At 43.0% G+C, this 24,999-nt stretch overlaps 2 protein-coding genes across 2 annotated transcripts in view; one reads left to right on the top strand and one right to left on the bottom strand.

Annotated features, from left to right (window-relative positions):
* LOC308078920 (uncharacterized protein) overlaps positions 1-5,919 on the bottom strand; it is a gene marked incomplete at its 3' end in the record, with an annotated part of 69,979 nt that extends 64,060 nt beyond the window's left edge. The window contains exons 1-2 of the mRNA XM_080420261.1: positions 5,799-5,919; positions 2,859-3,306 (exon numbers count right to left, since the gene is read on the bottom strand). Coding sequence (XP_080276387.1) covers positions 2,859-3,306; positions 5,799-5,901 — 551 coding nt within the window. The 5' untranslated portion in view covers positions 5,902-5,919. The remainder of the gene's footprint in view (positions 1-2,858; positions 3,307-5,798) is intronic.
* Positions 5,920-16,502: 10,583 nt separating this feature from the next.
* On the top strand, positions 16,503-22,532 carry LOC308078919 (kelch domain-containing protein 3-like; the record flags this gene model as incomplete). Its single annotated transcript, XM_080420260.1, has 2 exons — positions 16,503-17,119; positions 22,334-22,532. The coding sequence occupies 2 exons, from the start codon at positions 16,503-16,505 to the stop codon at positions 22,530-22,532; spliced, it is 816 nt and encodes a 271-aa protein (XP_080276386.1).
* Positions 22,533-24,999: the final 2,467 nt, after the last annotated feature.

The following is a 24,999-nucleotide window of genomic DNA, read 5'->3' as shown; positions in this document are numbered from 1 at the left end:
TCACACAGCTGTCCTTTGATTAAACATTAAGCCCTATACTTTGTCGTAAATGTCGGCAAAATAGCGAAAATAGATGATCCTTCAATTCATAACCTGTTTAGGTCCACATCACATGCTACTGGTATTTGACCTCTATTTTAAAAAATCTAGTGTTTCAGCTTCCTTTGCAATCATTTATTATTTGGTTTACTCTGTATTTGCAAAGTAGGTTAGGTTCATCTGAGATTGGTCAAGGTTTGTCTGTGTAGGAGTGGTTAGTCACAGCAACTAGTAACTACTCAGGGCCCTTCACTGTTTCAACAATGTGTTGAGAATGGCATTTAATAACTGTCGAGTTTGTAGCATTATAACACAAATATGTTTTACCGTACATGTAAAAGAAACATGTCATTCTTCAGCATTCCCTCATATTTGATTTCTGCATCTGACTTTTGGATATTGAGCTGACTCGATAAGGGAGACAGTGGTTATGAGCTCTGCGCCACCTTGGGTGGAATTAAAATGCTAATTTAGCTGAACACATTTGTGCAGATGTCTTTGTGAACTGCCGCTTATTCTCCTGGAAGTAATATGACTGTGACCACACTGTGCCTGAGATTTCTTTGCATCCTATACCAATACCGTGTGGCTACAAAGCAATAGCTGAACAAATTGCGTTGTAACAGATAATGAATATGATCATTATTTGTTGTTGTTGTTGCCAGACCCAGAGGGTCGGCCTACATGAGGCTTTGTCCCTATTTCGTCCATATATGGGGATAAATGTCTGTCCATCTTTTGTCCCTCTTTCGTCCATACATGGGGATGTCGGAATTGTTCCTCTGCACACACGTCAAGCGAAGTCCGGCTATTCAGTCCCCATTGTGGGATCGCTTCAGCGATCATTGTGGGATCGCTTCAGCGATCACACTAATGTTATCTTCATTAGTTATTATTATTATTATTATTCCGCCCGTTCTTGGATTGGTCAAGCTTCACGTGACATCACAATATAAATAATATAAATAGGTAAGACAGAATTAATCAGGAACAGTACTTTCTAGTGTGATACTATCAACATTCATCCTTAGCGATCCCACACTGTTTCTTCAGGAACAGTACTTTCTAGTTGTTATTTTTATTTTCATTGTAAAAACAGACGTGTTTATATCTTTGCTGAATGTGTCCTTATATTATCATCACTTTACCCAAATACAGCTCACGTGGAGTTAGGTTTTTGACCATTAATGTCATCAGACTTGGTCATTCCAATCAATGATGGACAAAACAACTATCTCCAAAAATTGGAGTTAGGAGGTTTGAACGACAGTTTGAGGATCCAATGGAGTTAGGAGGTTTAGTCAGAAGTGTTTTTTAATACTTTTCATTGGTTCAATATTTGTAAAACCCACACAAAGACGTAAAGGGTGTTCAATAGCACTGAATGGAGATGGTTTCTGCCCGACAGACAATATCCTATATTGAATCCTTTTCTCCTGCTCACAGATCAGGTCGTCATTAACAGATAATATCAACAAGTAACATTTGTGTGGAGGGTTATAAGCTGGCTTTGAGACAAACTTATCCACGTAACTGAGAAAGAAATAATGATCAAGAAGACCAAAGTCAATTAAGACTGATCAATCAGTATCGTGGCATGAATATATATCAGTGTAAATGTGTAGTGTGTCTGTCCAATATATACATAGGCCTATACAAGCAGGTCAGATATCAATGCAGCGGTAAGACGCAGGCACAAGGGAGACGTTTGCCCTTGCATTGAGTAGCGGACCCTCAAATTGGGATTCACATTGGGCCCCTCCCACTAAATTTGGAAACCATTTACAGCCAAACAAAATAAACTGTAATACGCGACGTTACTTGTAGATCGGCTGTTTTCAAATAGCCTAAGTACATATAGGGCTGAAGTGGTTAATATATGCTTTGTAATAAGAATTAAAATCTCTAAAGCAACTATTATATACATTTTTCAAATAATTTCAAAAAAAAAAAGTGTGTGTGTGTGTGTGTGTGTGTGTGTGTGTGTGTGTGTGTGTGTGTGTGTGTGTGTGTGTGTGTGTGTGTGTGTGTGTGTGTGTGTGTGTGTGTGTGTGTGTGTGTGTGTGTGTGCGTGTGTGCGTGCGTGCGTGCGTGCGTGCGTGCGTGCGTGCGTGCGTGCGCGCGCACGCACGCACGCACGCGCGCATTATATAGGTAAGTGTGCACCACTACATTTTCCAAAGTATCTCACAATGTGATGTTGTTTGAGAAGAGACTTTACAGAGAAACGTTTTACTCAAAATCTCAGGTCAGGTCAGGTCTTCTCTCCTCTATGAGTTCTTTCATGAGATTTGAGATGACCTCTCTGGTTGAACCGTTTCCCACACTGGTCACAGTGGTAGGGCTTCTCTCCTGTATGAATTCTCTTGTGATTTTTGAGAGTACTGCTCTGGCTGAACCATTTCCCACACTGGTCACAGTGGTAGGGCTTCTCTCCTGTATGAATTCTCTGGTGATCTTTGAGATTACTGCTCCGGCTGAACCCTTTCCCACACTGGTCACAGTGGTAGGGCTTCTGTCCTGTATGAATTATCTTGTGATCTTTGAGATGACTGTTACTGCTGAACCGTTTCCCACACCTATCACAGTGGTAGGGCTTCTGTCCTGTATGAATTATCTTGTGAAGTTCGAGATGACTGCTCTGGCTGAACCGTTTCCCACACTGGTCACAGTGGTAGGGCTTCTGTCCTGTATGAATTCTCTGGTGTCGTTTCAGAGTACTGCTCTGGCTGAACCTTGTTCCACACTGGTCACAGTGGTAGGGCTTCTCTTCTGTATGAATTCTCTTGTGATCTTTGAGAGTACTGCTCTGGCTGAACCATTTCCCACACTGGTCACAGTGGTAGGGCTTCTCTCCTGTATGAATCCTCTGGTGACCTTTGAGCATACTGCTCCGGCTGAACCCTTTCCCACACTGGTCACAGTGGTAGGACTTCTCTCCTGTATGAATTCTCTTGTGATCTTTGAGAGTACTGCTCTGGCTGAACCGTTTCCCACACTGGTCACAGGCGTAGGGCTTCTCTCCTGTATGACTTCTCTGGTGAAGTTTCAGAGTACTATTCCTGCTGAACCGTTTCCCACACTGGTCACAGTGGTAGGGCTTCTGTCCTGTATGAATTCTCTGGTGTCGTTTCAGAGTACTGCTCAGGCTGAACCTTGTTCCACATTGGTCACAGTGGTAGGGCTTCAACCCTGTATGAATTCTCTGGTGATGTTTGAGATGTCTATTTCTGCTGTAGATGTGTTTGAGTTGGGCAGGAGAGACATCTGGGATGGAGAATGAGGAGAGAGAAAAAACATGAAATGTTTTGAAATAACATGCAAGCTGTGTTGTAATAGTAAGTAAGCCTTGTGGAGCCATGAGGCCCATAGGGGGCAGGAGCCTATTTTCTGTTTCTGTAGCGTGAGGCAGCTTGATGTACAAGTACACCCCCTGGACATGACGCTAGTATGTCACAGTGACTTACCCCCCAATCCAAACCTTGATGCTGAGTGCCAAGCAGGGAGGCATTTTTATAGTCTTTGGCAGTGTTGGGCAGTAACGAGTTACTTTTAACATATTACTCTAATATTATTATTTTACCCAGTAATGAGCAGTGTTATATATTACTCTGCCAAAACAGTAATATTATACAATTTTACTGATCTAAATAATGCTGTGTTACTCGTTACAATGAAAGTGATTTGTTTTTGTTTCTGACCGAGATAAAAGCCTGTTGGCCACTGTTGGCCTTCTTTTTTCTGGTTCTTTCCCCCCCTGCAGGGGGGGGAAACAAACCCCATACACCACTACCACCGGGTGCCACGCTCAGCCGACCGACGCCGTCCCGAGAATTTCAAAGGAAGGGGCCTGGGCGGAGCCCATGTCTCCCTGGGCTGTCGCCGGTCTTCCAGGACGCCAGGGGGGCCCTTGGCCACCTCGCCGTGCCCGACCGGAGGCCTCTCTCTTCCCATTAGCCCGCTGGCCACCGTGGCCTTCGTTTTTCTGGTTTTCTCCCCCTTCACGGTGAGGGGGGAAATGGACCCACGGCCACCACCACCGGGCACCGTGCTCGGCCGACCTACGCCGCCCAAAGACGGCGCCTTGCGCTGGGCATCGCGACGGCGAAGCTCCATACGTTCTCGCCTCGTGGGCTCCTTGGAGCGGACCGGGGCGTACAACGCGAAGATCCAGGAGATGGCCGCCAGACACGAGCCCCAGGAAGGTGCCTCGTGCCGGGCATGGTCCCTACACGTCCTATGGCAACAGTTGGCCCTCCTCCCCGGTCGGACATTTCCAAGAGGCATCCCAAGCCCGGATCCAATGAGCCCTCAGCCGGCGTTGGGCGATCCACGGCCACGGAGCTGCGGCCGTTTTTAGCCCCAAAAGGCGCAGATCGACAAGCCAAAAATAGTTGCTTTTTTCAGTCGGGAGTCCCCGCGGACCCCTGGAGGCCATACAAACATGCGTGATTTTCAAAATTTAAAAAAATAACCAGGATCAGGGGGCCCCATAAGGCCCCGACTCTGCCCCAGGAAGGTGGCTCACACCTGACTTACATTTTTAAGGAGTATTATGTAACTAGAAAAAGTGCTCCTCGGAGCACAGGTCTCCGCCAGGTCAGGTAGGTTATTGTGGCCTCCTGGTGGCGCTATAATAGGCCAATGTGAAAAGGGTGCCATTTCTTCTTAGGCCTTGCACGGCAATCGGACACTGCATTCATGATTTGAGGCATTTTGTTCAAAACATTTGTTTTGCTAAATTAGACCTGCTGGTGGCGCTATAACAGGCCAATGTCAAAAGGGTGGCATTTGCTCCTCAACATAGTGTGAATGTGCGTGCAAAGTTTGACCGCAATCGGATGCTGCATTCATGATTTGCGGCATTTTGTTCAAAACAAGCCACTACTGCAAACTTTAGATATCAATCTTAGCCAATCAGGATGGAATGTGAAAAATCAAACACATCCGTCTTCATCACATGACTATAGAGATCATGTGTACCGATTTGCGTGAAATTTGGATCAAATCGGAAGGAGTAATATACAAAAATGTGTTTTACATAAGTTTTAGTTTTTAGCCAATCAGGATGGAATATGAAAAATCTGAAAGACCCGTGACGGACACACGGACGGACGGACACACGGACGGACACACGGACGGACGGACGGACAGGGGGCAAAACATACTCTCTCGCCATGCCTTTCGGCCTGGCGGAGACAATACTCTCTCGCCATGCCTTTCGGCCTTGCGGAGACAATAAGTAACATATTATTTTTGTGAGTAATATTGCCCAACATTGGTCTTTGGTATGATCCGGCCGGGGATCAAACTCAAACCTTCCAATCTGAGGGTGGACACTCTAAGTTGTATTACCAACTGATAATGTTCTAAATTTAGGCCTGCCTGATGATTGATTCTTCTTGCATCTCTCTCTCTCTCTCTCTCTCTCTCTCTCTCTCTCTCTCTCTCTCTCTCTCTCTCTCTCTCTCTCTCTCTCTCTCTCTCTCTCTCTCACACACACACACACACTTTTCTTGCAGCTCTCTCTCTCTCTCTCTCTCTCTCTCTCTCTCTCTCTCTCTCTCTCTCTCTCTCTCTCTCTCTCTCTCTCTCTCTCTATCTCTCTCTCTCTCTCACACACACACACACACACACAGTGCTTATCTACATTTGATTTAGGAACCGTTACTCCACCGAGTACCGACAACATTTCTGTACATCTGCTTTCTATTGAAGATGAAAGAAAAGTGTACAGGGACATAAAAACATGCACACACCTATTCTGTGTAACTTTATCACAGGCTGCTTCAGCATGGCTTGCTGGTAGATCTCTGGCTGTTCCTCCTCTGACGCTGTAGCTGAAAAGATGTTGGACGACATCTCTCTTTTAAAAACCCCAAATAGTTCATCTCCTTCGGTCCACTTTGATGGTCGATATTTGAGGTCCGCTTTTACCGTTTGGGATCTGACTTTACTTTCTGACATGTTATGGTCTTGAGGTCAGTAGGACACTGGTAATGACTTGACCCAGTCCTCTGCTCCGCTTCCTGGCTAAACTCTCCCAGATCAACACTGAACAGAACAGTGCTTACATAACCAGGACCCTCCTACTCTCCACCCACTCTCAGTCACTCTCCACCCACTCTCAGTCACTCTCCATCCACTCTCAGTCACTCTCCACCCACTCTCCACCCACTGCTCCAGGCACTCACAGAGTCACATGGGTAACCTACATGCATCCAGATCACTGCTGGAAAGTAACTCTGTACATTTACTCAAGTTCTGTACTTGAGTAAAAGTTGGAGGTACTTAATTACTTTAGGTTTTTTTATACCATGAACATCTACTCGACTACATCTCAGAGCCACATTATTGTCTCTGCCAGGCCGTCTGTGACCAGCTAATCTCCCGCAGCGAAACTGTGCACACACACTACCTGGATGCCAATTCAGAACCTTTGCCCCAAAGTTTTCACATGGGCCTGTTATAGCGCCACCAGGAGGCAGTTTTTTGCAAAACACATTTTTGGACAGTACTCCTACAGATTTTGGCCAAACCTCACGCAAATCGGTACACAGTATCTCTTTAGTGATTAAACGAAACGGGTCTTTCAGATTTTTCATATTCCATCCTGATTGGCTAAGATTGGCTTCCAAAGTTTGCAGGAGTGCTCCGTTTTGAACAAAATGCCTCAAATCATGAACACAGCATGCAATTTCTGTGAAATTTTGCACGTACATTCCCACTAGGCTGAGGAAGAAATGCCACTTTAAATGTTTCAAATCGGCCTTATGGTGGCGCTATAACAGGCAGATTTGTGTTTTTACCCATAATTGCACCAATCTGTGTAAAACGTTGTATGTGCACTCCCTAGAGACAAAGGAAAAACCTTTGCCCTGCATTTTCCACATCTGCCTTTTATAGCGCCACCTGGAGGCCGACTTATGTAAAACCCATTTTTGGATATTAATCCTTCAGATTGTATCCAAATTTCACACAAATCGGTACACGTGATCTCTATAGTCATGTGATCAAGACGGTTCTGTTAGATTTTTCATATTCCATCCTGATTGGCTAAGATTGACATCTAAAGTTTGCAGGATTGGCCCGTTTTGAACAAAATGCCGCAAATCATGAATGCAGCGTTCGATTGCGGTGAAACTTTGCACGCACATTCGCACTACGTTGAGGAACTAATGCCACGCTTTCAACATTGCACTATTATAGCGCCACCAGGAGGCCAATTGTTAGACAACATCTTTTAAATATTTATCCTACAAATGTTGTCCAAACATCATGCAAATTGGTACATATTTTCTCTTTAGGCAAGTGATCAAGACGGATCTGTCCGATCCGTCCGATTTTACACATTCCAGCCTGTTTTTCGAATTCCGAACATTGCTGGCCCACACTAACATACCTGACCTGGCGGAGACTTGTGCTCCGAGGAGCTAGTTGTACTTGTTACTCCACTAAAATACATTATTTGGCATCTTTAGTTACTGGTTACTTTGCATATTTATGTGATTATTTTTCTAATCTATTACTATATTCTGCTGATTGGATCAATGAGGACAACGTTATGGCCATTCTCAGACTATTCTCATGGCGGACCCTGGAACAGTGTTTTTGCCAAGTTTGGTGCAGATCGGGGAAAAAAACTAACTGTGGACCCCCAAAAATAATCATATTTCAACAGGGGACCCCCCACAATATTAATTTATTTGAACTGGGGACCCCCCAAAATTATCATATTTGAACTGGGGTCTGGGGACCCCCCAAAATTATCATTTGAACTGGAGACCCCCACCCTGACAAACATTTGGAATTGTAGGCATTCCATTCCACAGATAAATATTGCGAAAATTGGCTATTTTCAATTTGTTTGCATCTTTCTTGGACTATTTGACAATTTGGCCAATGTTCATTTCATTTTTTTTCTTTTGTCTTTTTTTAGGCATTAAAAAGGTCTTAAAAAGTCCTTAAATTGTCACTTTACTTGTTTTTGCTCTTCCTCATGGATCTACCTGTGGATTTTGGCATTTTACCTTATGTGGATTATGTGGTCGACACGCGCTCATATTTCTTGCACTGACTTTAGTCTTTTGTGTTTTTGTTGCACTTTAACTACTAGCCCTGGTTCAGAGCGTTAGTGAGTTCTCTGCGCTGGTTTTCTAGACAAGTTTTGTTTAACAAAACAAGACCAGGAGACCTGGTTCTGCCAGACCCAGAATAAGTACTTTATAAGATAAGAGCACTACGTCACGGCTAAGCCGGACTTCACATGACGTGTCAGCCTGTGTCTATGCCCATGTATGGACGAAACAGGTACAAAGCCTCATGTTGGCCGACCCCGTGGGTCTGGCAACAAAAAGTACAAAGAAATTACAAGAGTAACTAGAAAATGTGCTCCTCGGAGCACAGGTCTCACTTAATTTTTTTTTTTTTTTTAAGTGTGTGGTTCTATTTATAGGTTATTATTTCATCATGCGTCTCGCTAGCCAATCAAAGCAAAGGGTCTGAATAGAGTCAGCCAATCACGGTACAATATTACATATTGTCACGTGTCACGTGAAGCTTGACCAATGTTAGCTTGGCTGAGACGGACACACACGGAGAGTAAAACATACTCTCCACCATGCCTTCGGCCTATGGCGGAGACAATAACAGAGTTAAACTAGAAAATGTGCTCCTCGGAGCACAGGTCTCCGCCAGGCGAGTACTGTTCCCGATTAATCCTGTCTTACCTATTTATATTACATATTGTCACGTGTCACGTGAAGCTTGACCAATGTTAGCTTGGCTGAGACGGACACACACACGGAGGGTAAAACATACTCTCCACCATGCCTTCGGCCTGGCGGAGACAATTAGAAGATGTGCTCCTCGGAGCACAGGTCTCCGCCAGGTCAGGTTGCAGCACGTCCTGCAAAGCTTAGCCTATGGGCGGTGGTGATAGACGGACACACACACACATGGACGGACGGACAGGGGGTAAAACATACTCTCCACCATACCTTCGGCCTGGCGGAGACAATTAGTACAAACTGCAAAACTTGTAACTGCAACTCTTATACCGAAACGATCAGCATTTAGATTACAGGATAATCACCTGGATAACCGAGAGACTATTAACAAACCCTAGTTATAATCTCTTGAGGATTTCAGGGACAAACAATACTGTAATTAATTGGTAGCCTAACCAACTCATCGTTAATACATAGCTGTGTAGCTGTCTGTAAACTGAGTGCCCTCTGCTGCTAGTGAGGCATAGTGAAGCAGCGTAACCCGCGACTCGCGTAAGCTTTGCGGAAAAGACTCATAAATCACACAGAGGTTACGCTGAGGAGACTGACATCAGCAAGAGCTACCACTGTGTCACTGAAATGTATTCATGGTTAAACAACAGTAAACAGATAAACTATTTGATATATAGATAGACCTTCTGTACCTCCTGTATTTCTTGGCCCTGTATCTTTTTTTGCTGTGCTGTCTCTGGCACCTGAATTTCCCCTGTGCGATCAATATCTATCTATCTATCCATCTTTCTAGAGACAACAAGACAGGGTCTAAGAAGGGCGTGGCTTCCCTCTGGATCTCTGAAATAATGTTGATGATGTCATATTGATGACAGACAGACAGACAGACTAGATGGGATGTGTCCTATAGGAATCACATCGACTTAAAGTCTAAGCTGGCCATCTTTGACTAACTTTGTTAGCGCAATTAAAGTTTATTCATTTCTGAATAATAATCTATTTTTCTATAGTGGTTCTCAAACTTTTTGATTTAATTTCAAGGACCCCCATGACTCTGAGAGTGTCCAAATGGATCTGTACACTCTCAGAGTTACAGACGTGTAAGGGTCCATAAGGAACCCTGAGGGTCCATGGACCCTACTTTGAGAACCACTAACCTAATACATTTCAGGAATCTCTTGTGTCCTGTGTCTCGGTGTCTGTCTCTCGCTATATGCCCAAATATGGAGATTACTGATGTCATAGCTCTGACGTCATAGATTGGCCTCCAAGATGGTGCACGGGTAAAGCTCCTTGTGAGCCTGACTCCTGCATGTCTCATGTCCTCCCTCTCTCTGCCCTCAGTTCCCTGTCTCTCTGCACTCCTAACTAAATAAAAAACTAAAGCTAAATGTCAAAAGAATTATCAAAAAAATAACAATAATAATAATCTTGTTGAACAGCAAATCCCTTTAGATATTAAACAACATCTGCAACAGATGACATTAAATAGAACGTCATAATCCATACAGTACATGGAATCATAATTTAAGTAAAGCAATCCTAATATGGCCCACATTTCTTTTGCTCAATGAGAGACGATTAGTTAAAGCTGTAATACAAATCAATAAATTATTGACTGGGCTGCACAGTACTACATGGCACACCAATCTTCCATATCCACATGAACACTATTGTCCCTATGCTGGGCATGTCATAATATGTTGGCATTCGGCGGCAATAGATCTACAAGCTTCATGAGCTTTAAGATCAGTTTTTTTAATTTATTTTGTGTGTACAGTGAAACAAATAGGGAGCCAAGTACAGACTCCCAGGGACCTCGGTCAATGAAGTATATAGGGTTTCAGTGGTTAAGGGCTGTTTAGGTGGTATGTGATGACCAAGCAGATGCACACCACTTATCCACATCAAGACATTCACAAAGTTATGTATTAACTGTTTATTATCATTTAACAACATGTTTGAATGCCTGTGCTTTCACCATCACTTTGCCAAGCAGAGACTATCTAATGTCCTGGTAACTATTGGCAGGGTTTTTCAGGTAGCAAAATGGATAAAGTGGAGGGTTCATAATCACAACCAATTGCAAACTGTGTCTATTATGTACTCTCCACCTAACACATAAAGGCAAACACGTCATTTCAGTTCAGACTGGCATGATGCCAATCGAAGTCACCACCATATAACACCATGAATAACTTGAAATTAACAGTATATTCTGTGCAATTCAGTTATCGTCGTGCTTTATGAACAAGCTCCATGTTCTCATAGTGCTTTCTGGAGGCTTTTATAGTAATATGGTGTTGGTTGCAGTGAAGTGGAAACATAGGAAAATGAACATACTTACTGTAACTACCTGAGCAATTCTGGTCTTATAATTTAGCAGGAATGTTGAGTGAGCTGAATAAATTGGGTTTAAAACGCTTCTCTTCAGCAAGGTATAACCACCTAGCAGCTTTCTAACACCCTAACAACAAATAGAGTAGTACACCCATCTAACCACCTTACAGTCTAATAACCATCAAGAAACACCTTAGCAACTACCAACCACAACCAAGGAGCTGCCTAGCAACAATCTAGTAACCACCTAAAACTGTACTGTACATCCTAGCCACCACCTAGCACCACCCAACCACCTAGTCCACCCTAAGCCCCACCCCACAACATCCTAGTAGCAACCACGAACAACTTAGCAACCACCTGAAAATGCATAGCAACACCCTCCCAATTGAGTAATACCTTAAACACCAGCTAGTAAACCCTGGCATCCACATGGCGGCCAACCAGCCTGCTTTTTTCTTAGAAAATGCAGAATGTTTCTTTATATCTGCCCTTATAACCACAATTACTAAAGGGGCAAAGTTATTTTATGTATCGCGATACATTTATTGGAAATAATGAGCCACTGTCATGGAAAGTGTGGGAATTCAAGGCTGATAATATTCTGTAAAAAGCTAGTCTCCAATTAAAACTGTGCAGGCTAATTGGGGACATATTTGCATAGGGAATATTTCAGATCCTTAATAAGTGACTGCTCATAAAAATAACCTGCAGTATTATGCAAAACATTTTGTAAGCACACTCGCGCGCACACACACACACACACACACACACACACACAGACACAGACACAGACACACACACACACACACACACACACACACACACACACACACACACACACACACACACACACACACACACACACACGCCTACACAAACACATTCAAATGACACAGACATAGAACTTTTTTAGAGTTAGACAATAAAGTATCCTTCAGTAAAAATATAGGTTGCTTATACCGACCTATCTTCAAAAGTTCAAGTTTGTATTCATCATTATTATTGTTGCATCCAGGATTTTATTCTGAATTCAATTTCACCTTCATTCTATTACCGTTACCCTCGTCAAAGTTGTGGACTCAGCTGTTTCACTTCACTGGGTTATACTTTACACATTTCACTGACATATCTTTGTTTTATGGCAAATGGGGAGAAAAGTAATTGAGAACTGGGAGAGTGGGACGTTGTGTGATTACTTGGGCATTGGTTTGCAATGTGCTGTAGTTGCCTCAGTGTTACAAATCAAAAGAGGTGTTTCATAACTATTTCATTTTATACAGTGTGTTGGACCAAGATTTCTATCAAACTCTCCTTTTCAATGGTTTATCCTCTTTGTTAAATGGTTTATTTTAGCTTGTTTCCTTGGCGATGGCAAGGAAACCTTGGGAATGAGAAATAAATGTCTGAAAGAATATGCTTACCCGGTCATTTACAAATTAAATGGAATTTACCCTTTGCTCAGTAATTTCATCCACGACACTCCATCCTTTCTGAACCAGACACAATTTCATTACTGTACTCAGGCTGCCAGCAGTAAATTCTAGAACTGAGAGTGCAGCCACCCAGATATAGCCTTCAGCAAGTTAACATGTTCAACACAATCCATGCAATGTTTTAGTCTGCTCAGGAAGCTAGAAATCAGAAGAAGCTATATGTACTGTGTCTAATTGTTTATAGGACCATAATGAGATAATTGTGAGATAGTATAGAACTTTGTTCAACTTCTCCTGTAGCGGACTTCCTAGTACAATTATGTCTCTTGAGTGTCTGTTGCCCTTACTGGCCGAGGTATGGGTATGCCATAGGTCAGCTGACTGTCATTTTTTGCATTAGAATAACATACAGTGTACATAAAATTGGTGTACGTTTTCCTTTTATATTGGTACAGTGGTACAAATGTGATGCAAAGCTTGGTCAATCCACAATGCTTCCACAATGAAACATTTCCTTTTTACCTTTTCTTTAACTTTTAAAATCCAGCTAGACATGCATAACAAGTGGAAAATCCATGTCTGCGCTGCAGACACATGGCTTGTCCCTCGCTAAATGTGCTCACATCCATCTCAGTTCCCCTACTGCCTTGCTTTGCTAAATCAGCCTGATTATATAAGCAGTATAAGCACTAATTATGCTGAAGCAAATGCTTCTCCCCTTACTCCTATTTCTTAAATAGGCCACAAGGGTTGAACCTAAAAAAGTGTTTTATTGTCTCCGCCAGGCCGAAAGGCATGGCGAGAGAGTATGTTTTCCACCCCGTCCGTCCGTCCGTCCGTCCGTGTGTCCATCTGTCTGCAAGCGAATAATCTCCAGCACCGTTGGCCCGGTCGCTGCGAAACTGTGCACACACACTCCCTGGATGCCAATTCAGAACCTCTGGGCCAAATCTTTTACATGGGCCTGTTATAGCGCCACCAGGAGGTTGATTTGTGCAAAACCCTTTTTTTTACACTACTCCTACAGATTTTGTCCAAAAATCACGCAAATCGGTACACAGTATCTCTATAGTCATTAAACGAAACGGGTCTTTCAGATTTTTCATATTCCATCCTGATTGGCTAAAAATGTCTTCCAAAGTTGGCAGGAGTGCTCCGTTTTGAACAAAATGCCTCAAATCATGAACACAGAATGCAATTTCCGTGAAATTTTGCACGCACATTCCCATTAGGCCGAGTAAGAACTACCATTTTAAAATGTTCAAATCAGCCTCATGTTGGCGCTATAACAGACCGATTTGTGTTTTTACCTATAACTGCACCGATCTATGTAAAACTTTGTATGCACACTCCCTAGAGGTCAAGGAAAAACCTTTGCACTGCATTTTTCACATCTGCCTTTTAGAGCGCCACCAGGAGGCCGACTTATGTAAAACACATAATTTTATACTTTACTTACTTACTTAATCCTCTTCGTCCCTAGTGGGACATAAGGCTTTAACGATCTGCCTCCATCGGGACCTGTCTTGTGCTGCATGTTGTGCCTCGCCCCATGTCAGGTTCATCTCCTTTAGCTCGGCAGTCACGGTTCGTCGCCAGGTTGTTTTGGGCCGACCTTTCTTCCTTTTCCCTGCAGGAGTCCATCCTAAAGCGACCTTAGGGATACGTTCCTGGGCCATTCTGAACACATGACCTAGCCATCGAAATCGGTGCAGTTTGATCTCTAACACTATGCTGTTGCACTTGGTCACCCTGTGTAGCTCTTCGTTGGATATCCTCTCGGGCCAGAAAATGCGGCAGATTTTCCTCAAGCATCGATTATGGAAGGCATCGATTTTCTTCATATAATTTTATACTACTCCTTCCAATGTTATCCAAATTTCACGCAAATCGGTACACATGATCTCTATAGTCATGTGATCACGTCGGATGTGTTTGATTTTTCATATTCCATACTGATTGGCTAAGATTGACATCTAAAGTTTGCATTATTGGCTTGTTTTGAACAAAATTCCGCAAATCATGAACGCACCGTCCGATTGCGGTCAAACTTTTCACGCACATTCACACTATGTTGAGGAACAAATGCCACACTTTTAAGATTGGCCTGTTATAGCGCCACCAGCAGGTCTAATTTAGCGAAACAAATTTTTAACAAAATGCCTCAAATCATGAATGCAGTCAGTGTCCGATTGTTGTGCAAGGCCTAAGAAGAAATAGCACCCTTTTCACGTTGGCCTATTATAGCGCCACCAGGAGGCCACAATAGCCTACCTGACCTGGCGGAGACCTGTGCTCCGAGGAGCACTTTTTCTAGTTCCCCATATTTTTTGTCATATCCAATGACCAATGCCTTTGCCTATTATCTCACAAAGCCTCTGTACATTAAGCAACTGCTAAACGTCCTAGGAGCAACGACTTAAAAATAGGTAGACTTAAAGTAATACTAATCTGAATCTTAACCAACCAATAGTTTTATCTTTTGTGAGGCATAACTGCACATACAGTAGCCAACATAGACAGCACTGGCTTAATTTGTTATACCTGTTCATACGTAATAACTACTATATAACAATAGAATAAAGTACCTCACATGCTGTCAATCATGCACACTGGAGAGTGTGAAGTGCAGTTTGACAATTAAGTGTCAACAACATCCACAACTAGGCTTGTGACAGGTTGCTAGGTTGCACCCCAGAACCCTTTGTAGCCAGAATAGTTAACGGGACTTATGTAGAGTGGATAACTTGGCAGTAAGTATAAACACCTTCCTACCATCAAAACTCTGGGGACTGTTCTCTCAGAGTCATCAGGTTTATTGACAGACAGAAGTGTAAAACTGATGCAGCCAAAACGGCATAATCAAAACTATGCCTATTATAAACATCTTGCATGTAAATTAAATTGCTGTAACTCTCACATGTTACATACATTGCACAATTAAGTAACAATTCAACAATTGGAATCACTTCACTCTATTGTCACAATTAAACTACTACAAACACCTCTGTGTCCAATTGGCATTAAGACTTTGTTGTTGCATAACACAAGACATTTATATTTGAACTCATTCACTGCCATTCACTAAATAGCCCAAAAGGCCCAGACTGGCAGCAATTTTGTGATTTTCTTACCTTTTCAAGTAGTCACAGAATATTTATCTCCAGTATCATCGATCCCCTGATGGTTGCTAATCACGGAGGGTTTCACTGTGCTTGTTTGCTTGTTATACTCAGTTGAAAATAGCATGTTTCGCCAAAAATACATAGTAAAACACAGGAGCCGAGGTTCCGAATATTTCCCAAATACTTTAACCAGGAAGTGAATGGAGCAGTAAATCTTTGAATCACGTTATCTCCTGGTTCTGTGTAAAAAAGAAAAAAGAAAAAAAAAAGAGGTCATTGGCACTGTGGGCACTCGATTTACATCCGACATAATTGGCAGTGAATGAGTTAACAGACCTTTTTTGCCAGACCCGGGGGTTTGCCAGACCCAGGGGGTCTGGCCTACATGAGGCTTTGTCGGTCTGTCCCTCTTTTCATACCCAGCCAATCAGATGTCGGCATGAGGTGACGTCACCTCGAGTATTTAACCACTAGGGGTCTGGCACATCCAGGTCTCCTGGTCTAGTTTCAGTAGTACAATAACTCAGGTAAGTAATCCCAGGTGAGTAGAATTAGACAGAATCAAGAATCACTTGACAGGCCTTTTACATCAAACTTCACAAAACAGATTTCATACAAAAATAATGTACCACAATTGTAGACCTTAAGGATCCATTTGAACACCTGATGGGACCATCAGCATTGTGGATTGACCAAGCTTTGCATCACATTTGTACCACTGTACCAATATAAGAGGTAGCACCTGTAAATAGCACTGAATTATTTTACAGAGCAACGCTTGGAGAATCCATGTTCATACACAGTGGTGCTTGCGTGTGAATATGCTGCACTGGACAGTGCATCTGGAGGGACGGTCAGACAGAAACTATCAGGCTGCTGTGGCAGTGGGGCACATGGTGTACTCGTTTGGAGGGTGCGTTAACATATATGACACGGATCAGATTGGTGTTCACGTCTTCAACACAGTGTCTTTGTGCTGGATGAAGTCGCCACCAATGATACCCGATGGGGGAGAACGTCCCCTTCAGGTTCCCTCCATGCGTGTGGGTCACACAGCTGTGCTGATAGAAGATATGATCTACATCTGGGGCGGGGTAACATACTCATTGAGGGAGTACTGCAACATTCTTTATGCATTTGACGTTGACACCCACAGATGGTTCAAGCCCATGGTTTCTGGGACGCTTCCACAGGCGAGGTACGGCCACTCAGCCTGTGTCTCGGGGAAGTTCATGTATATCTTTGGAGGGAGTAACCAGCGGACGGAATACACTAATGGCATCTACAGGATGGACACCACCACAATGGTCTGGTCTTTAATTAACACCAGCGGCACATCGGCACCTGTTTCAAATTGTCACTCTGCCACCATCATTGGGGCAAAGATGTTTGTATTCGGGGGCAGGGGGCACCAGGACATGCTGAATAATATCAATGTGTTTGACACAGAGACCTACTGTTGGCTGAGCACGCCTTCTGCACAGGTTCTTCCAGAAGGACGCGAGTGTCATTCAGCCTTTGCCTACAATGGAGAGCTGTACATATTTGGTGGCTTCAGCTTTCTTCAGGACCGGACCTTCAATGATCTGTGGAAATTCAATCCAGAGACGTTCTCCTGGAAGAAGATTGAGCCCAGAGGGAAAGTCCCATCTTCATGGAAGTCTAGGATGGGCTGTTGCATGGTGGAAGATCGTATCATCCTCTTTGGAGGAAACATATACACAACTGTTTCAGTGGAGGATCTTGATGATGAGGAAGATGAAAAGTTGTCTGACCTGTACATATTAGACTTAGGTCCTAGTCTGAAGACATTAAGCAAGCTAGCAGTTATTCAGTATGGTCTGGAACAGTCGGGACTTCCACACGACATCAGGTGGGAAGTGGTAGCGATGACTGCAAAGCAGCAGAAAAAACAAACAGCCGACTAACAGACTTATGTAGCCGACTACATAAAATAAATATATGACAACAGCAGAGAACAAGTTACAGGCAATGGAACATAAGATTCAGTGATGTCATCAGTGTCACTCATGGCATAATTCCTAACTACACCAGTCTTCTGCCAAGGTATACCAGTCTTCTGGCCATTATATATACCCTAGAGTGCATCGCCATCCTTTGGCAAGAATAATTCTTTCACTGCCTTCAGTGGACCCCCTCCCCCCACAGCCCTTAGCAGAAAGACATTGTTCATGACTTTGAAACCAATAATACTTTTTTTGAATCATTCTAATATGGCAGGGTGGTTTATATATTATGTGCTCTGACAACATTTGAATACATAATACTACTTATAGACCTTCTCATACTGGGTTAGGATACTTCCTGTTTACGGGGTCTTTATGTTAAAGACGCTCCCTTCGTTCAGACGGGGAAGAAGGCAGAACACAGGAATGTGCTCAGTGATACTCACCAATCACCATGAACTAGTATCACACGAGAGAATAGTAAACTGTACTGTGCTAGAAAATCTCCATTTATCAGGAATGAATGTAGAAACAAAGAGATGCTTTGGGCAAAGGAACGGACAGTTATGAAAGAGGACTTCAGGACACATATTTGTAAAGGAGTAGGCCTACTACGAGAGATGAAAATTACTGCAGGTCTCTTTGTGTTGTTGTTTTTTTTTTATCTCTGCCAGGCAGGGCAGAGGTTATGTTTTCACCTACGTGCATGTGCGGGACATTGTGCATAATGACTACTTTTGCTTTTAGTACTTAAGTATATTTTGATGCCAATGCTCTTGTACTTTAACTCAAGTACATTTTTAATATTGATACTTTTACTTAAGTAAAAAGAATCAGTACTTTTACCACCACTGATATATTATATTGAGACACCGTGACGAGCTGTAGAGAGAGAGAGAGAGAGAGAGAGAGAGAGAGAGAGAGAGATGGGACTTTCAGAGAGAGAGAGAGAGAGAGAGAGAGAGAGAGAGAGAGAGAGAGAGAGAGAGAGAGAGAGAGAGAGAGAGAGAGAGAGAGAGAGAGATGGGACTTTCCCAGAGAGAGACTCCGCTTGCGTTGTCTGCAGCCAGCCTGCTGCAGCACAGTAGGGGAAATTATGTTCTCCTCTGCATGTAGACATATTCATATCTTGCTAAAGTATATTATAAGCTCCATATCTGGTTTATCGCGGGAGGATGCAGGATTTTGGGGGGCCCGCAGTTTTTATTTTGACCGCCTGACCGCCAATGCAGTACTCCCGATGCAGTGCTCTCCAGTTTCATTTAAACCACTTTGACACAATTGGAAAGAAAGCTAAGCTATTCATTGAAAATAAAAAAGTAATCATTCACATTTTCTCTTGAGAATACTGTAACGAGGGAACAACTGCCAGCCTATCCCCAGTATCTGTGTTGATGCCAGCCTATCGTGTGTGTGCTGCTGAGTATAATCTGTCCGTATTGGCTCTCAGGCACCAGAGGTACTGTTGCATATTGGTTCAGCCCACCTGTAGGAGTCAGTTGTATTCCGGGTTTAAAGTGTATGGACGTTCGAGTGTTTATCCTCCACCTCTACAAAAGAACCAAGGACTTATAACTCAAAGACTGACAAGGTTATAGAATAACTGTGAGTTCTGTAACACATACCTTTACTGCTGTTTATCGTGCTGTTGTCCTGTAAAACTGCCGGTCCGACAAGTAAACAAAGTACTGGATGTAATCCTTCTTGTGGCTTTATTACACACTCGCTCGCCTCCACCATCATAAGTACACAAAGTGTCCACACCACAGAAAAGTAACATCGCCACAAATACATTTGGGCACGGTGGTGAAAAAGTTTATTTCTAGCCCTGTCGACTGAGGGGTCGACTGACTATTTTAATCAACTTTCAGGTGGCAACTCTAATGTCTTAGTTACACCAACATATGGTGATGTTATGGTGACATTGTTTTGTTCAGTTCTTACTGAAGTTTTAAAATATTGCTATGTATGTATGTCTCTTCTACATAGTGCCTATGATGCACACACATAGAGAGACACACAGAGAGATCCGTTCAGTTCAAGTCTGATTAACACTAACAACAAGTGACAACATTGACCAGGTTTATTCTGATATACTTATTCAACCTGGTGGGAAACTCCTGTACACCAATATCCAACACCACATCAAAGCACTATGAGGGGAGGGGGAAGAGAGAAGGAGAGAAAGATAGGCAAGTACCATCAAAACCCCTAAAATAATCTGCACTTACCATCAGTTGCAAAAACAGAATTGCAACTACCTGCGAAATCAACAACTGTGAGAGTATAGCCAATTATTTAGCACATTACTGCCTCATATACATTTTTATGTTTCTGTGTACTGTATCGAGCTTAAAGGGATATTTCACTATCAAAAAAACTTTTGGTCATTGTATCGTCTACTCAGGCTTTTGTGAGCCCCCCAGACCGTTTTTAAGTTGCTTGATTCATTATTTAGATATTTGATATTCATTTTATCAGACACGCCCCCTTCCTATACAAACCCATTATAACTTCAAACTCAATTTTTAACATGTTAGATTCGTCAAAAACACCCGTTCTCGGTTCTGGTGACCCACCCTGCCCTCCCAATACGCGAGGGGGCCGTGTTTTTTCGATAACTTTTTTCATTTATTTTTTATATATTTTTGGAAAATGGAAAAAATTAAATACATTAAAACATTAAATAAAATAAATTAAAAAATAAATCGAAAAAACACGGCCCCCTCACGTATTAGGAGGGCAGGGTGAGTCAGCAGAACAAAGGACGGGTGTTTTTGATGAATCTAACAGGTTAAAAATGGAGTTTGAAGTTATAATGGGTTTGTATAGGAAGGGGGCGTGTCTGATAAAATAATTATCAAATATCTAAATACTAAATCAAGCAACTTAAAAACGGTCTGGGGGGCTGACAAAAGCCTGAGTAGACGATAAAATGACCAAAAGTTTTTTTGAAAGTGAAATATCCCTTTAAGTGTCTTGACTCACTGCCACATACAGTAGGCCTACTTTTTCGTATTTTTCTGTGTACCATATCTAGTTTTTTTTTTTCTTCTATAATTTTTATCCCACGATTTTTGTAACCCATATTTTTTCACCCAGTGCCAATTGCCTATGTAATCCTGGGCGCTACTCTCCCTCTGCCAGCCTATAGGGAGAGCCCAAGCTGAAGCTCATGCCTCCTTCAATGCATGAGGAGCAAGCAGGCCGCTTCTTATCACCTGACTGGGGGGAGGTTCCCTGGTTAGACATAGCGCGTGGAAGGAACACGTTATTCCAACCAGTTCCTTTCCCCTACCATATCTAGTTTTGACGTGTGTGTGTTTTGTGTGTGTGTGTGTGTGTGTGTGTGTGTGTGTGTGTGTGTGTGTGTGTGTGTGTGTGTGTGTGTGTGTGTGTGTGTGTGTGTGTGTGTGTGTGTGTGTGTGTGTGTGTGTGTGTGTGTGTGTGTGTGTGTGTGTGTGTGTGTGTGTGTGTGTGTGTGCGCGCGCGCGTTAATGTTAAAGACGGAATGCAGTTTGTGTATGTGTAAACATTGCATTCCTTCATCGAGACATGAAACCACAATGAAACAACTATCAAACATAATTGGATTTAACACAGTGGCTCTGTACTAGCCTGTTGCGGTTTCTGTGAACCATACATGATCTTTCTGATATCAATTTACATAAAGCAATAAGACAGAGAGGATGTGAGTGATAACCCATGAGCACATTGCAAAAGGCAAAAGAATATGGCAATTTCCTACAAACCTGATAAAGAACATGAAATTGAAACATGCCAAGAGTCTGAAACAAAGAGAAAACCAAGACAAGGGGAAGGGGAAAATCTAAAAACGTTGTGGATCCTGCAGAAATGCTGCCCGTTTAAACTCAGAATATAAAGGCTTTGATACCAGAGTAGAGAAGGCGATTATATACCTTACAAAGATCAAATGTGTTCAAAATTGAATGTCATTTCACAGGGGTGCATCTTGTATATAATACTGTATATGTAGGCTATGTAAATATGTCATTGACTCGTTGCACAAAATTACCAGCTAGTATCGGGTTTGCAAGTGTTGTTCAAGTCGCCCGTCACTCCACTGTTAGCTACATTCTGAGATGCTGACATTTCAAGCTTACTTAACAAGCTGTCTGCTCTGTAGCCTCTCTGTTTTGGTGGAAATGCTCCACATCCCCAGGCATACACCCCCATGCATGCCCTCGATCTCTCCTTCTCTGACGTCTGTCTCATCCTGCACATGAATAAATATCTGTCAAGCAATATGCTTCCAAACAACCTGTTGCTATAGTAATCAGCAAGGACCATAGCCAGGGCAAATTTATACACAAAGTAGGCGGTAAGAGGTTTTTCAACGCTTTCGTTATTGATTAGCAGCATATAGAGCTGTGGTTCTCTAACATGTTCATGTCAAGGACCCTCAAATTGATATCTATTTGGCCACGGACCCCCTTTTTGAAAAGAGTGGGGGCAAGGGTGAAGGGGCGAGGGACACGGACATGGGGTCCCCCTGTGGTTTAAGCGGAGAGCTGGGAGGGGGTTGAGCAGCCGAGGAAGGGGGAGAGGTCGTCTGTGCATTCGTGTCGGGAATAGATAGAGACCCAGACCAACTCGTCTGGCGTGAAGTCCCGTTCCCGAGACACGTCTTAGGTGCGCTTTTGCCTCACGGTGGCCTCCTGCAGCTGTTCCCGGGCCAAGTTGTGGGCTGAATCCAGGCAGTCCTGCAGCTTCCTGGTGTACTCCTCCGGCCCTGCACAGCCGGGGCATCAGGTGGACGACCGAGGGTGCGCCGAGGGTGCACCGGGGTGCGGAGCTCTCTTGCCAGCACGAGGAGAGCTGTGCACTCCGTGGACTCCTGTGCTGCTGAGCGGCACACCATAAGCACCAGGGACAGGTGTTTGTCCCAGTCTAGCTGGTGGAGGTGACGATGGCCAGCTGATCTCCCATGTTCCGGTGAAGTCTCTCCACCAACCACTCACTCTGAGGGTGCAATGGGGTAGTGCGGGTCTTGTGTATGCCCAGGCGCTCGCACATGGCAGCAAACACCCGGGATTCACCGCCCTCGGTCATCTCCGTCGCCCACGCTGGCACCTCCTCCCCGGCAGGGCATCCTAACGCAGACCTCACCGCACGGGGGCTCACCTCCTGTCCGCCCCTGGCAGTCATTGAAAATAAAAAAAATAACTCATTTAAATAATATGAATGATTAAAATATTGCATTGTAACTCATACAAGACAGTGTGACAGTGTTACACGCTCGTTCTGTTTTGCAAAGTGACCGTGGGCGGTTCTCAGACTGGATTTAACACATTAATTAGTTTGAATATTATATTACAGGGGACGAAAACGATAGGAGGAAATGATCCCAAATTCCATGCAAATATCCGGATTAAAAACAAAACAAAACATTTTGCTTTGCTTTGCTTTGGGCTTTTTAACAAGATCACAACACATCTCATACATTATCAGACTGCAACAAAACAAATATTGTATTACTACTAAAATGCTTTTTGGAAATTGGGCCCTGATCTGTTTTCACACACAAGTCCCTTGGCATCATTAAACACCATTTTGGGCCCTCTTCAGCAACAAGATGTTATTGTGCAATTTCTAGTAGACTGTTAGTTATCCAGGATTGATCTTTTCTGCTGTTAATGGAGGCAAGCATCATTGTACAAATCTGTCATACTTAGACCAGGATTGCATGCATAATCTACACCAGGGGTTCTCAACCTTTTCAGACTGCGACCCCCCAAAATAATCATATTTGAACTGGGGACCCCCCAAAATATTCATATTTGAACTGGGGACCCCCCAAAAATAATCATATTTGAACTGGGGACCCCCCAAAATAATCATATTTGAGCTGGGGACCCCCCAAAATAATCATATTTGAACCGGGGACCCCCCATCCTGACAAGCACTTGGAATTGTAGGAGTTGAGGCATTTTAGTTTAGTTTGATTCGGTTCCACATATTTTGAAAATAGCTGATCAACAAGCTCACAAAACCTCGCGTTGCGAGGTTTTGTGACCTTGTAGATCAAATGTTTGCCTCTTTCTTATATTACTTAACAATTTGGCCTATGTTTGACCAGTTTTTATAGTATAGTTTGTTGATTACTTTTATGCAGTAATGGTCTTTTAATTTAATTTATTTTCTTATTTTTTTCTCTTTTTTTAGGCATTGGGTATTAAAAGTCTTAAATTGTCACTTTACTGTCATCTGGGGACCCCCCCAAAATCATGTTGGGAGACCCCTGGGGGTCCCGGCCCACAGGTTGAGAACCAAAGATCTACACAGTACATTTGATTATCAGTTGTTGTGTACTGCCAGTACGTAACATGAAAATCTGTATATTGTCTAAATATCTCTTACCCAGATTAACCCTGGTATCCCTATTTTGGGCACGTCATTTACAGGCTGTTGTTGTTGTTGTTGTTGTTGTTATTACTATTATTATTTTATTTTGTTTTCAAAACAAATAACATTTTTCAAAGCAAATAACAAAGCTGGTAAATGGCTATTTTCATCATTTTGCTGTTGAAATATTTCCTCTGATCATCCTTGATGTTTCATAAATCAGTAGGCCAGGTTCCAAATTATCCAGTGGGCATCGTGAGCCAAACAAGCTGTGCTCTAGAGGGCTTGCAATAGATTGCCGTGGATCCCCGTGGCCATGCTGTTGAGCAGGTGGTGCCATAGCTGGAGGAACACACAGCAATGAATTCACCACTTCCTATCCCACCATCTGACCATAAATCCTGCGGTCTCATATTTCTAGTACAAATATTAACTGAATGAAAGCGTGGAAGAATTATAGGAGACGACTTTATTGCAGGCCATTTTCACCATAAAAATAACGATGCAAAAAACTGAAATGAAAATCGTAGGTTTAAAAAAAGATGCCATTCTTGAACACATTGGACACATACTGTACATGAGTGCATTCAGAATGCACACCGACGTACATGAAAATGTATTGTCTCATGTCTGGACTGTGTAATACAACGTCATGGACATATTGTGAGTGATGACATCATGTGGCTCAGTCTCTGCTATACTAAAACACATAACCACACATTCACTGATTCCTGAAAGTCTGTCCATATTATGAGGACGGCCAATGACATTCAGATACTATTCATTGTAGATGTGCGTTAACACATTATGTATAATAAAGCCAAACGACCAAAATATATCCCAAGAACTTGATTGATTTTGTCCATGCCTGCCCCCTCAACCCCCCAAAAAGGCTCATCCCTGGAGTTCTGCTGATGAGTCCCCTTTATGCTTGCCCTGTGGCCACCTACAGTGCATGCCACCTGTCCATGGTGCACTCTTTTAC

This window comes from Gymnoscopelus braueri, assembly GCF_963280865.1.
Source record: "Gymnoscopelus braueri genome assembly, chromosome: 22".
Lineage (NCBI taxonomy): Eukaryota > Metazoa > Chordata > Actinopteri > Myctophiformes > Myctophidae > Gymnoscopelus > Gymnoscopelus braueri.
The sequence above is the reverse complement of the archived record's forward strand: the minus strand, read 5'-3'. Positions and strand labels throughout refer to the sequence as shown.